This window comes from Octodon degus, unplaced genomic scaffold (genome assembly GCF_000260255.1).
Source record: "Octodon degus isolate 3935 unplaced genomic scaffold, OctDeg1.0 scaffold00031, whole genome shotgun sequence".
Classification (NCBI taxonomy): domain Eukaryota; kingdom Metazoa; phylum Chordata; class Mammalia; order Rodentia; family Octodontidae; genus Octodon; species Octodon degus.
In genome coordinates, this window is record NW_004524607.1 from 13,450,713 (window position 1) to 13,465,087 (window position 14,375).

Sequence of the window (14,375 nt, forward strand, 5' to 3'; positions counted from 1 at the left end):
AAAAAAAAAAAAAAAAAAAAAAAAAACAACAACAACAACCCAGAAACAACCTAAATAATGAGTGGTGATTTTTAGACTAATAAAACTCATGGAGGAACTCGCTGAGGTCCCCCTTTTGTCCCTGTCTTAGACAGGAGCTTTCTTTCCCCCAATAAATAGATTCTGCTTAAAAAAAAAAACAAACAGAAACAAAACCAAAACTCAGCACAAGCAAATTCTACACTGGTGTTAAAAGTTTTCTAAGTAAAAGTGCTGATATTCTGCCGTTCCATTTTGTTTTTTGGAGACAAGGTCTTGCTGTGCAGTTCAGGCTGGCCTTGTGCTCAGTATGTTGTCCAGACTGGCCTTGAATGTGCACCGATGCTGTTGCCTCAGCCTCCCGAGTGCTGGGATTACGGCATGCACCATTGAGCCTGGCAGTAGCGTTTTGTGACTTTCAGAAAAGGTGATTTTTCTGGGCATTGTGGTAGTGCATGCCTGTAATCCCGGGCAGGAGGACTGCTACAGTTTGAGGCCAGCCTGGGCAACATGCTGAGTTCAAGTCTAGCTTGAACTGTGTAGCAAGACCCTGTCTCAGGAAAAAAGAAAGTTTTTTTTTTTTAATGGTCAAGCTAAGCATGAGAAGAGGCAGACCTGTCTGCTGTGTGCTGATAGAGACAAGAAGCAGAGGAGTGACGTGATGTATGATATGTACTGGTCAGCTCTGTCTTAGGTTTTTCCAGGATGCCTGTGTGTTAGGCTATTATTACCCCATGCAAGTATTTCTGGAACCATGAAACAGTGACCGTGCACTCGGGGATGGGGTTGGAGTGGGGGGAAGAGTGCTTTCCTTTCTTCACTCCTCAGTGTTTGCTGTATGTTTCTTTGTCTAATTATTATGTATTTAGTACAGAGCAGCTTGGAAGTGCTGGGATTACAGGCACGTGTCACCACGCACGGACTCAGTAGCCGGCTCAGTGTGCCCAAGGGCGGGACCAACATGGCATGCAGTACAGGGGATCAAACCCGGGTCCCTGTGCTTGCCTAAGCAGGCGCTTAGTCCGCTGAGCTATCTCGCTGGCCCTGTGTGTTTTTTTTTTAATCCTTGGCTGCTGCTCCTGCTCCTTCGTTCTCCTCCTCTTCCTTTCTTTTTCTTCTTCTTCTTTTTTCCCCCCAGCACTGAGATTAAACCCAGGGCATTTGAAGTGAGCTACATTCTCTTCCCTTTTTCAATTTTTTTTTTCCTTTTTCAAATTTTTGAGACAGGGTCTCAACTATGTGACTCAACTAAGCTGCCCAGGCTGGGCAGGAACCTGTGATCCTCCTGTCTCAGCCTTCTGAAGTGCAGCGATGACAGGCATGTGCCATCATGCCGGCCTCTTTTTCTGATGGGAGCTATGTGTGTTCCCTGAAGAGAGTGCTCCGCTCCTAGGAAGGACCTGTTGTTCTCCGGTGACTGTGCTGAGTGTTTTGTGCTCCTGCACACACAGTGGGCAGGGACGGAGCTGTAAGGTGTACTTTTTTTTTTTTAAATATTTATTTATGGGCTGGAGAGATGGCTCAGTGGTCTAAAGCACCTACTTAGAACAAGCTTAGCAAGGCATCAGGGACCGCGGTTCAATCCCCCAGCACCACATGCCAGCCAGTCTCGCCCCCTGGTGGGCTGAGCTGGCCACACACACACACCACTCTCTCTCTCTCTCTCTCTCTCTCTCTCTCTCTCAAATAAATAAAAAAAAAAATATTTATTTATTTTGTGTGTGTGTGGCCAGTTCAGCCCACCAGGGGGCGGGGCTGGCTGGCATGTGGTGCCTGGGGATCGAACCGCGGTCGCTGTGCTTTTGCTTAGCTTAGGTTGTTCTAAGTAGGTACTTTAGACCACTGAGCCATCTCACCAGCCCAGTAAGGTGTATCTTGTCTGTCAGATCCTCTCAGTGCTGTGTCCTCCTCGGTCCGGGCTGTCCACGGTGGTGTGAAGCCTGGGGCCTGTGCTGGTTTGGAGCCTCCATTCTCCTCTCTGCTTGGGATCACTGCAGGGTTTGGCTGAGGTACCGGCCCATGTGGCTCACCCTCTTCCTACATGCAGGTACGGAGCCTGGTCTGGCTGTGCGGCCCTCGATGGAGAGCCTGCTAGCGGCCAGCAGCCACATGCTGAAGGAAGTGCTGGACAGCTCCTTTGTGGACCCACTCAAGAACCTGCGGCTGCCTCGGGAGCTGAACCCCAACAAGAAATACAGCTGGATGCAGAAGAAAGAGGAGCGGGTGAGTAACATTGGCCTTCCTCTGTGGCCTGGGGTTAGAGGCAGGATACCAGTTACACAGAGGTGCCATCCCCCTCGGGCATAGCTGGCTTTTGAGCCAGGGGCCTTACCTGCCCTTGGCTTCCTCCACTGACTTGGTATGGGGTCCTTAGTAGGCTATTTCCCTTCTGGGTTTATTTATTTATTTTTTCACACTATTGGGGGTTGAACCCAGGGCCTCTGCACTGGGCTACGGTTCCAGCTCCCTTTTTATTTGGAATTCTGGTCTTTTTTTTTTTTTTTTTTTTTTTGGAACCCGGGTTTTAATTTTTTTTTTTTTTTTTTTTTTTTTTTTTTTTTTCAGCTGTTCAGGCTGAGCTCAAACTTGGGATCCTCCTGCCTTAGCCTCCTAGAGTGCTGGGATGACAGATTTGTGTCACCAGGCCCCACTCCATTCTGCTTTAGTTTTTCATCTAATACTTTGTTGGGTATATCACCCAAATGGCAGTTGGGTAGACTGGGAAGAAGTACCTACCTGGCTCTGCCCTTTGCTGCCTGTTTCGCCTTGGCACATGCTGCCTACTCTCTGAACCCTTGTGACAGGGGAGGAGGTACTATGCTTTACCCACAGCATCTTGACTGAATGCTGGCATTGGCTTGCTGTGGTCTCTAACACAGGGATGGGGCCCAGGCCACAGGGAGTAAGCGGCAGCAACAGGGTGTGAGCGGGGGCTTTTGTGAGTGGTCACCTAACAAGGAGCCGAGCAGTCACTGGCGTTGCCATCCTCACCACTCTCCCTGCCTCTTTCCTTGCCCCTCCAGATGTTTGCTATGAAGTCTTCCCTAGAAGACATGGATGCCCTGGAGCTGGACTTCCGGATGCGGCTGGCGGAGGTGCAGCGCCAGTACAAGGAGAAGCAGCGTGAGCTTGTGAAGTTGCAGCGTCGCCGGGACTCTGGGTGAGTGCCCAGCCCACACCCCGTGGGCTGGCTGGCCTGCCAGGTGGTCAGGCAGTGGCAGGTGGATGCCTGGGCCGTGCCATGCTGGTGCTGGGTTCGGTAGGTAGGCTGTGGCGGCTGCCAAATATGCGTGGACCCTAGTGATGTGTGCGCAGCGTATGCCCCTCTCTGCGCCTGGCCTACCCCCAAGTTCACAGCCCAGCCTGTGGTTCTCTTTAAGGGACAGGCACGAGGATCCCCATAGAAGCTTGGCACGCAGAGGCCCTGGCAGGCCGCGGAAACGGACCCACGCCCCGAGCGCCCTGTCGCCCCCCCGCAAGAAAGGGAAGAGCCACAGCAGTAGCGGAAAGTAAGGCTGGCCCCTCGGTGGGTCGGGGGCTGACACCCAGCTCGGAGGGGAGGTGCAGGGCCCAGTGTGGTGCCTGTGCCTGGGGACCTTGAGTCCCTCGGGCTCTTAACCCCCTGAAACAGCAGCTCCTAGGCAGCCCAGTTCGCTGCCCGGGTATGCAGGGCAAGCAAGGTTGGGACAGCTGCCCACATGGCGGCCTAACCCAAGTGCTTGGCCCCACTTTCCTGCCAATCTGCTGCTTTCATGGCCAGGGCCTAACTCCTGCCCTCTCTACGCACCACCTTGCTGCAGAGCCACCAGCCTTGCCGTTACTGCCTTTGGTTCCTTCCGTGCTGGACATTTTCCTGTCTTCTGGTCTGAATTGCTGGCCCTTCCTGTCTGAGACCAGGGCCGCTGCCTCTGTGTGCTCTGGGGATGAGGTCCTCAGTGGCAGTGGTAGCAGATTAGTGTGGCACCACTGGAGGTGGTCTTGTAGCTGGCTGGAAAGAGTGCTTCCCTGCCAAGGCCAAGCTTTGTCTTCCCTGGCATCATAGGGTATCCAGCGACAAGCTGAATGGAAGGGAGCCACAGTATGTCGTGGCCTTGCAGCCCGGGCCATGGCAATGGAGGATATGGAAGTGGAAAGAAAGAGGCCCTGCAGCCTTCCAGGGGTATTTGAGAGGCAGCAGGACAGCTGTAGGCCTTCTCAGGAGAAAGCTGCACACAGCCCCAGAGCCTCTCACTTAACCCCCCTGGATGCTCCTGGCTGAAGAGAGGATGGCAAGAGGAAGAAATGCCAAGCGATCAGCCACAGTGGGGCAGGGCAGAGTCTCCAGGAGGAGATAGCATGCGGCTGTGGCTGGGCATGGGTGTGGGCTGGGGCTTGAACTTCCTGCTGAGTTCTACCAGGGTCCACCCCTCCTGCGACCTCACACAGGCATTAGATTTTTTCAGGCCTCAGTTTCCTCATCTTCATGAAAAAACCTGCACAGAACAGTTGTCCTGTGGCTAAAGTAGAAGGCATTAGCAGTGCAAGGCACAGTGTAAGCGCCAAGCCAAGACGAGCTGCTTTTATTACCTGTGAAGCTTCATCTTAAAGCGAGGAAGAAAAAGCCGTAGTCCATGTCCCTGCTGCCTGGACTCACAAGGAAATGGGAGGCCAGCTAATGGTTTCTTCATTTAAGCTCCTGATCTTAATTCCTCTCCCACCCTGGTAGATTTCCTTGGCATTCCTGATCCTTGTTTTTTGCATGTTTGATAAAGAGGTAGTTCACTGTTTAAAAAAGAGAGAGAGGGGGGTGGGGGGTGGGGGGAGTGAGAAAAGAGACAAGAGGGACCAGCAGAGGATGCCAACTTGAAGTTTTGTTTCTTCTTTCACATTATATTCTCGTTCTGCCTCATTCACAAATATCCCAGCATTCTAGCACTATGGTTTCACAAGATCTGTCTCCCCAGATTGGTGCTGCAGCCTCCAGAACTGTGCTGCAGCCTCCAGAGCCTTCAGGGCCACAAGGTGGACCCGAGCCCCGGCGTGTGGCTTGGCCAGCGTGCTGACCAGTGTGTGTTTGGTTTTCAGTCTGAACAGCAAGTCCTTGCTGACATCAGATGACTATGAGCTGGGAGCCGGGATAAGGAAGAGACACAAAGGGCCTGAGGAGGAGCACGATGCTCTCATCGGAATGGGGAAAGCCAGGGGCAGGAACCAGAGCTGGGATGAACAGGAGGCCTCTTCGGACTTCATGAGTCAGGTCAGTAGCCCAGTCTTCAGCTGTGTTGTGATCCTGGGGTTGGGTCCAAGGTCGTGCCCTGTGGCCGTAAGGAATGGTTATCCCCTCCCCGCCCCCCGCCAGAGGAGGTCAGAGACTTAGCAAAGTAACGCAGACTCAGAGGCAGAACCAGAACTGAATCCATTTGTGTGCTCCTTGACCCTTTGCCGAAACCAAGTAGGGAAGACGACACAAGTTCTTAGCCAAATAATGCAATTACTCTGTTGTTTAACAGTGTAATTGTTTAACGAGCAGCTCCTTCGTTTAGAAGTTCTAAAAAACAAGGGCCTGATGCCATTGTAATTTCCTTTGTGAATTCTCCTGGGGTACTGGGGTGATGAGCCAACTCCTTAATTTTTCTTCTTTCTGCAAAGCATTGGAGTCATCCACTTAAGGGCCTCATCTCTAAATGCTAATGTACCTTGTCATTCCTCCCCACGAGGCCCTATGTTAAGGGGATGGCCTGGTTTATTTGGCCACCAGAGGGGGAGGACAGAGGGAGATGGGTCCATGACTAGAAAGATTACCAATTTGTGCATCAGGCTCCTTTTTAATCTCAAGTCATGGTGAAGGATGCTTTTGTTGTTGTTTAAATGACAGTGTCCCAATGTCTTGTCTCCCTTCTTTATGAAATGCTACCTGATTAAAGAAAGAGATAACGCGTGGAGATGCAGGGCATTAATGGCTTCGCAACTGCATTTCACGTCAACAAATGAATACGGTTGATGCTAGGCCTGCAAGCAGGAATTTAATCTGTGAAATCTCTAATTATTCTTTCTGCTTCAGGCATCCAAGACACACTTCAGGTCTTTTCTTGGCAGCTTTGGCCCTGTTAGTTAGACAGCTGGCTTAGACTGTGCAGCATTCTCCGTCAGCTGCTGTGGGTGGTTGAGATAAGCCGCTCAGCGTGCTCTGGGTTAGGCTGTTTATTTATTTCTTTTACAGTACCGGTGATTGAAACGGAGCTACAGTCCCAGCCCTTTTTTTATTTGTTGAGACAAGGTTTCACTAAAATTGCCCAGGCTCCCTTCAACATCTAGTCTTCCTGTCTCTGCTTCCCAAGATGCTGAGATTACAGGTGTGGGCCACACTGTGCACAGCTAGGTTTTCAGTCTTGCTTTGCTTTTTCCTCTCTCAACTCAGTTGCCTTCTCTGGTCCATCAGCATCTCTCTTTGCTAAAAGTGATTCCCTAGGAGGCACCAGATCTGAAAAGTCAGAGTGAAAATGCCAGGGTCAGTGGTGATTGTAACCATAGTAACAGCTTTTTTTTTTTTTTTTTGAGATAGGGTCTTGGCCAGGGAGATAGCTCAGTAGAATTAAGTGCTTGCCTGGCAAGCACAAGGGCCTGAGTTCAATCCCTGGTTCCATTAAAAAAAAAAAAAAAAAAAAAGAGAGAGAGAGATAGGGTCTTGTTGGCCTTGTACTCACTTTTGTAGCCCCCCAGGTGGAGATCCTTCTGTCTCAATCGCCAAACCACTGGGATTATAGACTGTAATAAATGCTTTTTGTGTCTTATCTCAGTTCATCTTCACAATAGCCTGGTGATGTCCAGGCAAAAAATGTCCTCATTTTACAGAGTGAAGGACTGAGGTGAGAGGAACCCAGCGAGTCAGTCATGAGGAAGGATTGGAGTCCAGGACTTGTCAGGGGCTGTGTGCACTCAAACCCACTATCCGGTCTTGCCCAATGACCTAACCTGTGACCCAACTTCTCTCCCCAGCTAAAGATTAAGAAGAAGAAGATGGCTAGCGACCAGGAGCAGTTGGCAAGCAAGCTAGACAAAGCCCTCTCCCTCACAAAGCAGGACAAGTTGAAGTCACCCTTCAAGTTTTCGGACAGTTCTGGGGGAAAATCGAAAACTGGTGGGGGCTGTGGCAGGTTCTTGACTCCTTATGACAGCCTGCTGGGCAAGAACAGGAAGGCCCTGGCCAAAGGCCTGGGCCTGTCCCTGAAGTCCTCTAGAGAAGGTAAACACAAAAGGGCTGCCAAAGCCAGGAAGATGGAGGTGGGGTTCAAGGCCAGAGGCCAGCCCAAGTCGGCCCATTCCCCTTTCGCCTCGGAAGTGAGCAGCTACTCCTACAGTAAGTAGCCGATGTCGCGCTGCCTCCCGGCCACTACTTGGCTGTTCCTCGCATTCTTTCTCCTCTCCCTCTCTGGGTACACTTAAGATCCCTTTTGGCTTCGCACTGCCTCTAGGCCGGAAGTGGGAGGCACCAGATGCTGGCGTGCCTCCCACAATTGGCAGATGCGGCGCTGGCAGGTGCCTGTGATTGGCGGGCGGGTGTGACTGGCAGGTGGGGACCGAAGGCGGCCAGTCCTCTGGTACAGCGCTGTCCACGTGGAACTCTGGAGTTTCGATAGGGTTTGCGACTGTTTGGTCTAGAGAGTCCGCGCATGTGGCTGCTTTTGAGAGTGCTAGAGGTGACAACCTCTTGCCTGCTGGAAGCTCATAGTTATTCTCAGGCTTGGTTCTGAGCTAAGGGCTTCCAGGGCGTGTTTTCCTTGTAGCTGTGACAGCCCCGCGACCAGGTAGCCCAATTTTGCTGCTGAGGCCACCAAGGCCAGAGGGGTGGAGGGAAGGGTGTGTGCCTGGGTGGGGCGGGCAGTGGGGCATGGGTCAGATCCCAGAGCCCCGTGGCGATGGTCATTTGTAGTCACTTGTGACTGGTGAACCCTGGAAGTGGAGCAGGGGCCGCGGTGGTGGAATGATACGGTGCTCGGTGCTCTCTAGCTGTTGCTCGGAGTTGTGGCGGATACCGCTGCTGACCGTGGTGGGCGGATCTGAGTGCGTGCTAGCTCCAGGAGAGCTGCTTGTGTCCAGGCCCGCTTTGGTGTCTGCTTGCTCAGGAAATCCCCAGCCCCCGCATACGTGGAGGGCGTCTGTTGGGTGCTGCCAGGTTCTGTAGCCTGGGCTGTGGCTGGATCCCTGTGAGAATGTGTCTTGGGGGAGCAGGGATGTAAGACCGGTGGAAAGAAATGGACACATTCAGTGTCACAAAGTGTGTTTTCTTGTTTCTTTCCTCCATCCTGCTTTTTCTGTTTTCCTTCTCTTTCCTAGTTTTCCTTTATTCTTCTCTTTCACCTCCTTTTCCTTCTTTCAATCCTTGGTTAAACCCCAGGACCTTTCTACAAAACTACATTCTCATCTACTTTATTTAATTAAATTAATTAGTTAGTTTATCTTTTTGAGACAGGGTCTCTCTCTCTGCATTTCAACCTGGCCTTGAGCTCACTTTGTAGCCCAGGCTGGTCTCAAACTCTGTGATCCTCCTGCCTCAGCCTCTGTAGTGCTGAGTTTCACAAGTGAGCATCACCATGCCTGCTTCCTATCCACTTCAAAAATTTCGATACAGGACTTCGTTTTGTTATTAAATTGCCCAGGCTTGGCTTGAACTTAAAATGTGCCTGCCTCAGCCTTTTGGAGTACTAGGATTAGAGACATGCATTACTGTGTTATCTTAAGAAAAAATAAAAAAAGGGTTTGGAAGTAAAAACCTCATCTTCTGCCCTCCAGGGTTCTTGGGAGCCTTAAGTGAGCTCAAGTGGGCAGAGCTGAACACCACACTTTGGTGCAGGACTAAACTGATGTTTAGTCTTAGCAAGTGTGTTTTAGTTTTTCCTAGAGTAGTGGCCCTCTAGGACCAAGGTGCCGGCAGGTGAGCCAAGCAGTGTGTCTTACGTGCGTGGGGACATAAATCGAAAGTCACCATAGCTTCGGTGTCCCTCTGACCTAGCTGGGTGTCTTGTGATAGCACTGCTCAGGTCCCTGGCCATGTGCAGGAACAAGGAGAGGGGGACAGGGACAGACTTGCTGCTCTGAAGAGGAAGAGGATTTTCCTTTGTTATGTTTCTGCTCAGTTTGAAATAATAAGGGCTGAGAGAGAGGACTGCTTGGCTGCTTCCTAAAAGATCACTGTCCTCCTTAGCTTACGGGTGGATGGGGTACAGGTCATAAGTACGTTTGAGACCTAAGGTCTTTGTGGTGCCCTGGGCAGTCCCTTCCACTGCAGCAGGGATGTTGTGTTCTTGGGAGTGAGAGGAAATGTTCCAGTTGTTCAGCCGGGTGTGGTGGTGCATGCCTGTAATCCCCGCACTTGGGAGGCTGAAGCAGAAGGATCCCCATGAGTCTGAGGCCAGCCTGAGCTACGTAGGGAGACCCTATCTCAATAAACAAAGCAAAACAGAAATAAACACACACTGTCTCAATTGTCCGTCTAACTTCATTATACCTTTGTCTAAACACTGCATGCGCTGGGTTCAAACAGGGAAGTCAGCAGGGCTGTCTGCCTCTCAGGTGGCTGTGAAAAGCACCCAGCCGTGAAAAGGGCCTCTCCCTCTTCTCTCTTTCTCCCTTCATCCTGGGGATTGATTGAGGCCAGGGGCACTCTACCACTGAGCTATGTACATCCTCAGCTCTTCAATTTTTTTTTTTTTTAGTTTGAGATAGTCTCACTAAATTGCCTAATCAGACTTGTGTGATCTTCCTGCCTCAGCCTTCCTAAATGCTGGGATCACAGGCGTGTACTGCCACACCTGGCATTCCTTTCTCTACTTTGCTTTAATGTAGTTCTGGTGGAGTGGGCAGGGTCAGCATGAAGATGCTGTTTTGGCAGAAAGAGGGAGAGGGCACGGTGCCTCCTACCCTTCCAGTTTGGAGTGTAGGAATGGGTGGTGTACCTGGTGCTTCTTGTGGAAAGCCAAGTTGATTATTGTTATCTGTGGCTTGAAATGTGGCCTCAGACAGGACACATTGGGACATGTGACAGGAAGAACAAGGGCTGGGACAAGGGCTAGAGGCTTGGTAGGAACTGACCTTGCACTACTTTACACATGCTAGGCTGTACTGAACTGGGGTCTTGGTTGGAGTAGAAAACAGAGGCGTTGGTGGAAGCAGCCAGGGCCCCTGACCCCTGGTGCATGTGCCTCCCTGGGCCTTGGGCACGGGCAGGCACTGCAAGAGCTGTAGCTGTAAGCATCAGCGGTCCTTCTGCTTGGCATGGGTTTGACCAGATCCAAGAGAGCAAGAGGGTGCATGCTGGGGTTGAGGTAGGAAGGGACCAGAGCTCCGCCTCCTCATGAGCTGCCCCCAAGCTATTGCTTGTCTCCCAGGAGGGTTCGAGCACCCTGGGGCTCAATCTTGTAGCTCAGCTGGAGACTCCAGAAGCCAGGGCTGGTGTGACAAGGGAAGGACAGTGGGTGCGTTTGTTGTGACATTGTTCGCCATCTTCTTTGTTGTGTGTATTCTCACTGAGGCCTGTTTGAAGAAGGCATCGCATTGTTGCTGAGCAGGGAGTTGGAAAGAGATGTGTGCCCTCGCCCCTGTCCGGGGAACCCTTTCCCTTGTGGGCCTCGTACTTTCCCAGAAAGAGCTGCTGGGCCGTGTGCAGCCCATGCATTGGATGGAATGTGTGGCAGTAGCCACCAGGATCTAGAGAGAGTTGTGAGATCCTCTGGAGCCCGGAAAGGCCACGGTGACTGTGCTGGGTGACTTGGTGGTGCCCTGCTGTGAAGGGGCCTGGGCGTACACCCACTGGCAGAGCCGAGCTGTGCACTGCCTCCCGGGAGAGGCTGGGGCTTGGCCAGCCTGTGAAGTGCGTTCTCACCCACTGAGCACAGTGAAATAGACACCGCCTCCTCCCCTGCGCTCTGTGACTTATCTTGTTAAAAACTACTTTGACTGCAGATACGGACTCAGAGGAAGATGAAGACTTCCTGAAGGATGAGTGGTCTGCCCAAGGCCCCTCCGGCTCCAAACTGACCTCCTCCCTTCTGTGTGGCATGGTGGCAAAGAACAGCAAAGCAGCCGCTGGCCCCAAGCTGACCAAGAGGGGCCTGGCGGCCCCCCGGACTCTGAAACCCAAGGCGGCCGCCAGCAGGAAGCAGCCATTCTGCTTGCTGCTTCGAGAGGCAGAGGCCCGCTTGTCCTGCAGCGACTCTTCGGAGGACTCATTTGACCAAGGTTACTAGCTCCACACACAAAATCTCTTCCATGTTTTAGAGCGAGAGTGAGTGTGAGGCTGAGCGAGCGAGAGAGAGCACGCGTGTGCACACAGTAGGGATGGCAGCTGCGGCCATCACCGATGGCCCCGGATGGCAGCCGTCTGGTTCTTGGCAGCGTAGCCTGCCGTATCCACCTCTTTTTGTTTTTGTTTTTATTTGTACTGTATCATTGTGATTAATGCCATCGGCGAGCTCTTTGGAGCTTCACGCGGACTGGTTTTTGGTCTCCACTTTTCTTCTCTCCTTCCTCTGCACCCCTCCCCGCCCCGAGGCCCTGCACCTTTCCTGCCCGCCCCGCAGACTGCAGGTCTGAGCAGGGCTTTTTTGGCCTGGGCCCGGCCCCGGGAGCATTTTGTAAATGGACCTCTGTCGTGTGGGCGTGTGACTTGATGTTTGTACCACGATTTTGGTAATACCAAGCTTTATTAAACATACCAAGTTCATTTTTAACTAAACCGTGTGCCTTGTCTCTCTTGCTGTGTCCTTACTAGCCGTCAGGTTGCCTCCATTTGTTCCTCCTCCCTCCTCCCTCCCGCTCCTCCTCCCCACCCCAGAGGGAGCCTAAGTGTGGCGGCTCCTCTCTATTATTCAAATATCCCTGGGAGCTCTGGCATCCATTCCATTTTTCAGGTGACAGTCAGCCGCCCTCACCTCCAGCATCATCTTTTTTTTTTTTTTTTTAAGCTGCTTGTTTGTGTTTTATTTTCTTAAAACTCTGCTCTTACCAGTGGTTAAACAGAATTAACATAAACACTTGTTTTCTAACACACATTTCTGCTTTGAAGGGCATGTAGGCTGCACAGGGTCAAGGCCATTGACTGGCCTTGGTTTTTGTTGCTGAATTTGCAAGTGTGGGCTTCATGGCCCCCTTGGGACAAAGTGCACACTTCGGGGCAGAGCCCTGGCTTGTGGGTCTTTGGCCTGGTTTGGCCCACTGTTCAGCCAGCTCTCCTCTTCTGAGACAATCGGGCTCTATGACCCCCAAGGACATTTTCTGATATCAGAGTGGGACTCTGGTGTTGCAAATTGTGAGCCCTCAGGCCCTTCAATCAGAAATGTCCCAAGAAGGGGAAGCAAGTGAAAATGGTCCCCAGCCATGGTTTAGGCTCTGTTTCAGGATGGATTCCCTTTAGGGCCAGGCAGTGGGGAGCTTCAGAACCCTGGCTAGCGATACCTGGATGTCAGCAGCTTCCTCAGGAAGGTCCCAGGGTCTCAGTGAATCTGGGTACGCCCTGGCTTGGACTCCTGGGACCAGAACCCTGCCCAGTTTGGCCCCTCCTCCTTGTCTGCCATCTTCCCTCCAAATTGGCAGGGTTTGGAGACAGCATGCTGGGAGCCTGCTGTCTTTCGGGCTTGGGTTCTCTTGTTCTGCTGTCACAGCCGAGTGAGTGCATCGTGGGCTAAGAAGAAAGGCCACTGTCCACCTCCCTGGCTGGCCTTCTGTGGATGAGCCTCTTGGCTCGCCCCTCCCTTCCCCTCCCTTGCCTTGAATGGACTCTGTGCTCCTTCTCCACATGCACTTAAAGCCAGGCTTCAGCTTCTTAGCATTTGAACATTCCAACTCCAGCCCAGAGCCCACAGAGCAACAGGCAGCCCCCACCAGACCTCTCTGGAAGGGGCCAGTTGCCCCAAGTCAGGACCCAGGGCTGGATACAGCAGAACCAGTGCAGAGCCCAGATAGGAAAGTAGGGGTGAGGGGAGGGGGCTCAGCTTTTCGGTCTGCCCCTCCCCACAGCAAAGCAGATGGTTGATGAGGTCTTGAGGGATATTTGGGTAATAGGGCCTTACCAATCCCCTGGTACTAAAACACTTAATTGGCTTGGCTTTTCTAGTGTGTCTGCTTTCTCCTCCCAGCAGCTTGACCATACCTCCACCCTTGACCCCTACCCATGATGCTTTGAGTGTCTGTTTCGGTCTCTTGCATTTGCTCTCCCGCTGCACTCTGGACGCAAAGCGAAGGCTGGGAGTAGGGCAGACGGCACAGCGGGTCACGGAGCTTGGGTCCGAGCCTGGCTCGTTGCTCCGTAGGTAGGCAAACCCTTTTCTTTCTGTCCTCTGTACACCCACCCCCTTGGGGTCTGCCCCCACCAGGTCTGGCAGCAGCACATCACCTTGGCACTATGGGTTTTGGGAAACCAAACCAAGTTACAACAGCCAACCCCTTGTCCTGAGCCAAGATTTAAAAAAAAAAAAAAATAGAAGTTTTTCTGTATTTCCTTGGGTGTCTTTATTGGGACTTTTCTCCCCTTTGCCTTTGGTACGCTCTGCCTCAGATGTGGACTACTCCAGAGAGGTGATCTTGGCCCTTGGACCCCTGCCTCCTCACACATGGTCTGAGGAGACCAGTGTGGCCCATCCAGCCCCAGGGAGGCCAGGAGGACCATGGGATAATTCAGATGTCTCTTATGCAGAGATGCTCTTCCTGGGCTTCTGCCTACCAGCACTTTTCCATGGCAAGGTGCTGGGCCTGGCTTGCACCTAGCTTTCTGGGATCTGACCTGGCCCCTACAGCTCCCAGAAACCCGGGGTCTCTGGCCTTTCCCACCAACCTACTAGCTGAGCCCTGGAAGGAAGATTTCTGGAGTCTCCACACCTGAGCAGCCAGGGCAGGGTGTTTTTAGAAGGGAACGTGCCCAGCCCCTTGCCTAGCCCTGTGCCCCCACCCCAGCCAGCCGCGCTCCCAACACCCTCCCCAAATTGGACAACCCCAGGGGGGCCTGATGTGGGGGACCCAGGCGCTGTTGAAAGTCTGCCTACACTTAGCCTGCTTTGCCGCTGTGGCCCACTGGGGCGGAGACAGAGCCATGTGACGTCGCAATGTGAATGATCGCAAGTGTGCACTGCCTGCCTGCCTTGCCTGCCTCGCCGGTCTCCTCCCCAGCCTGCTTCATCCATCGCCTCGGGAGTCCGCTCCCACCTGTACCGCTGTAATAAGCCTCCTCTCTCTGCTCCTGTCTCTCTCCACCCTTGTATGACTCCTCTGGCTCCTTACCATCTCCCCCTCCCACGGCTACCCTGCCAGGAATCTGGGCACCTTCCAATAAATGGGTAGAGGACAGAACTCTTGTCCGTGGTGCACCCTTGGGGCTGCCACTTTTGGCC

The 14,375-nt window shown here is 52.5% G+C and overlaps 1 protein-coding gene across 4 annotated transcripts in view; it reads left to right on the forward strand.

The window, feature by feature from the left end:
- Positions 1-14,375, forward strand: part of Tnrc18 (trinucleotide repeat containing 18) — a 92,620-nt gene that overhangs the window by 49,326 nt on the left and 28,919 nt on the right. For 3 of the 4 annotated variants that reach the window (XM_023713464.1, XM_023713466.1, XM_023713465.1), the window contains exons 12-17: positions 2,066-2,241; positions 3,042-3,178; positions 3,399-3,527; positions 5,083-5,254; positions 6,994-7,354; positions 10,957-11,232. In XM_023713464.1, the coding sequence (XP_023569232.1) occupies positions 2,066-2,241; positions 3,042-3,178; positions 3,399-3,527; positions 5,083-5,254; positions 6,994-7,354; positions 10,957-11,232 (1,251 nt within the window). The remainder of the gene's footprint in view (positions 1-2,065; positions 2,242-3,041; positions 3,179-3,398; positions 3,528-5,082; positions 5,255-6,993; positions 7,355-10,956; positions 11,233-14,375) is intronic. The other variant, XM_023713467.1, reaches the window with a different exon arrangement.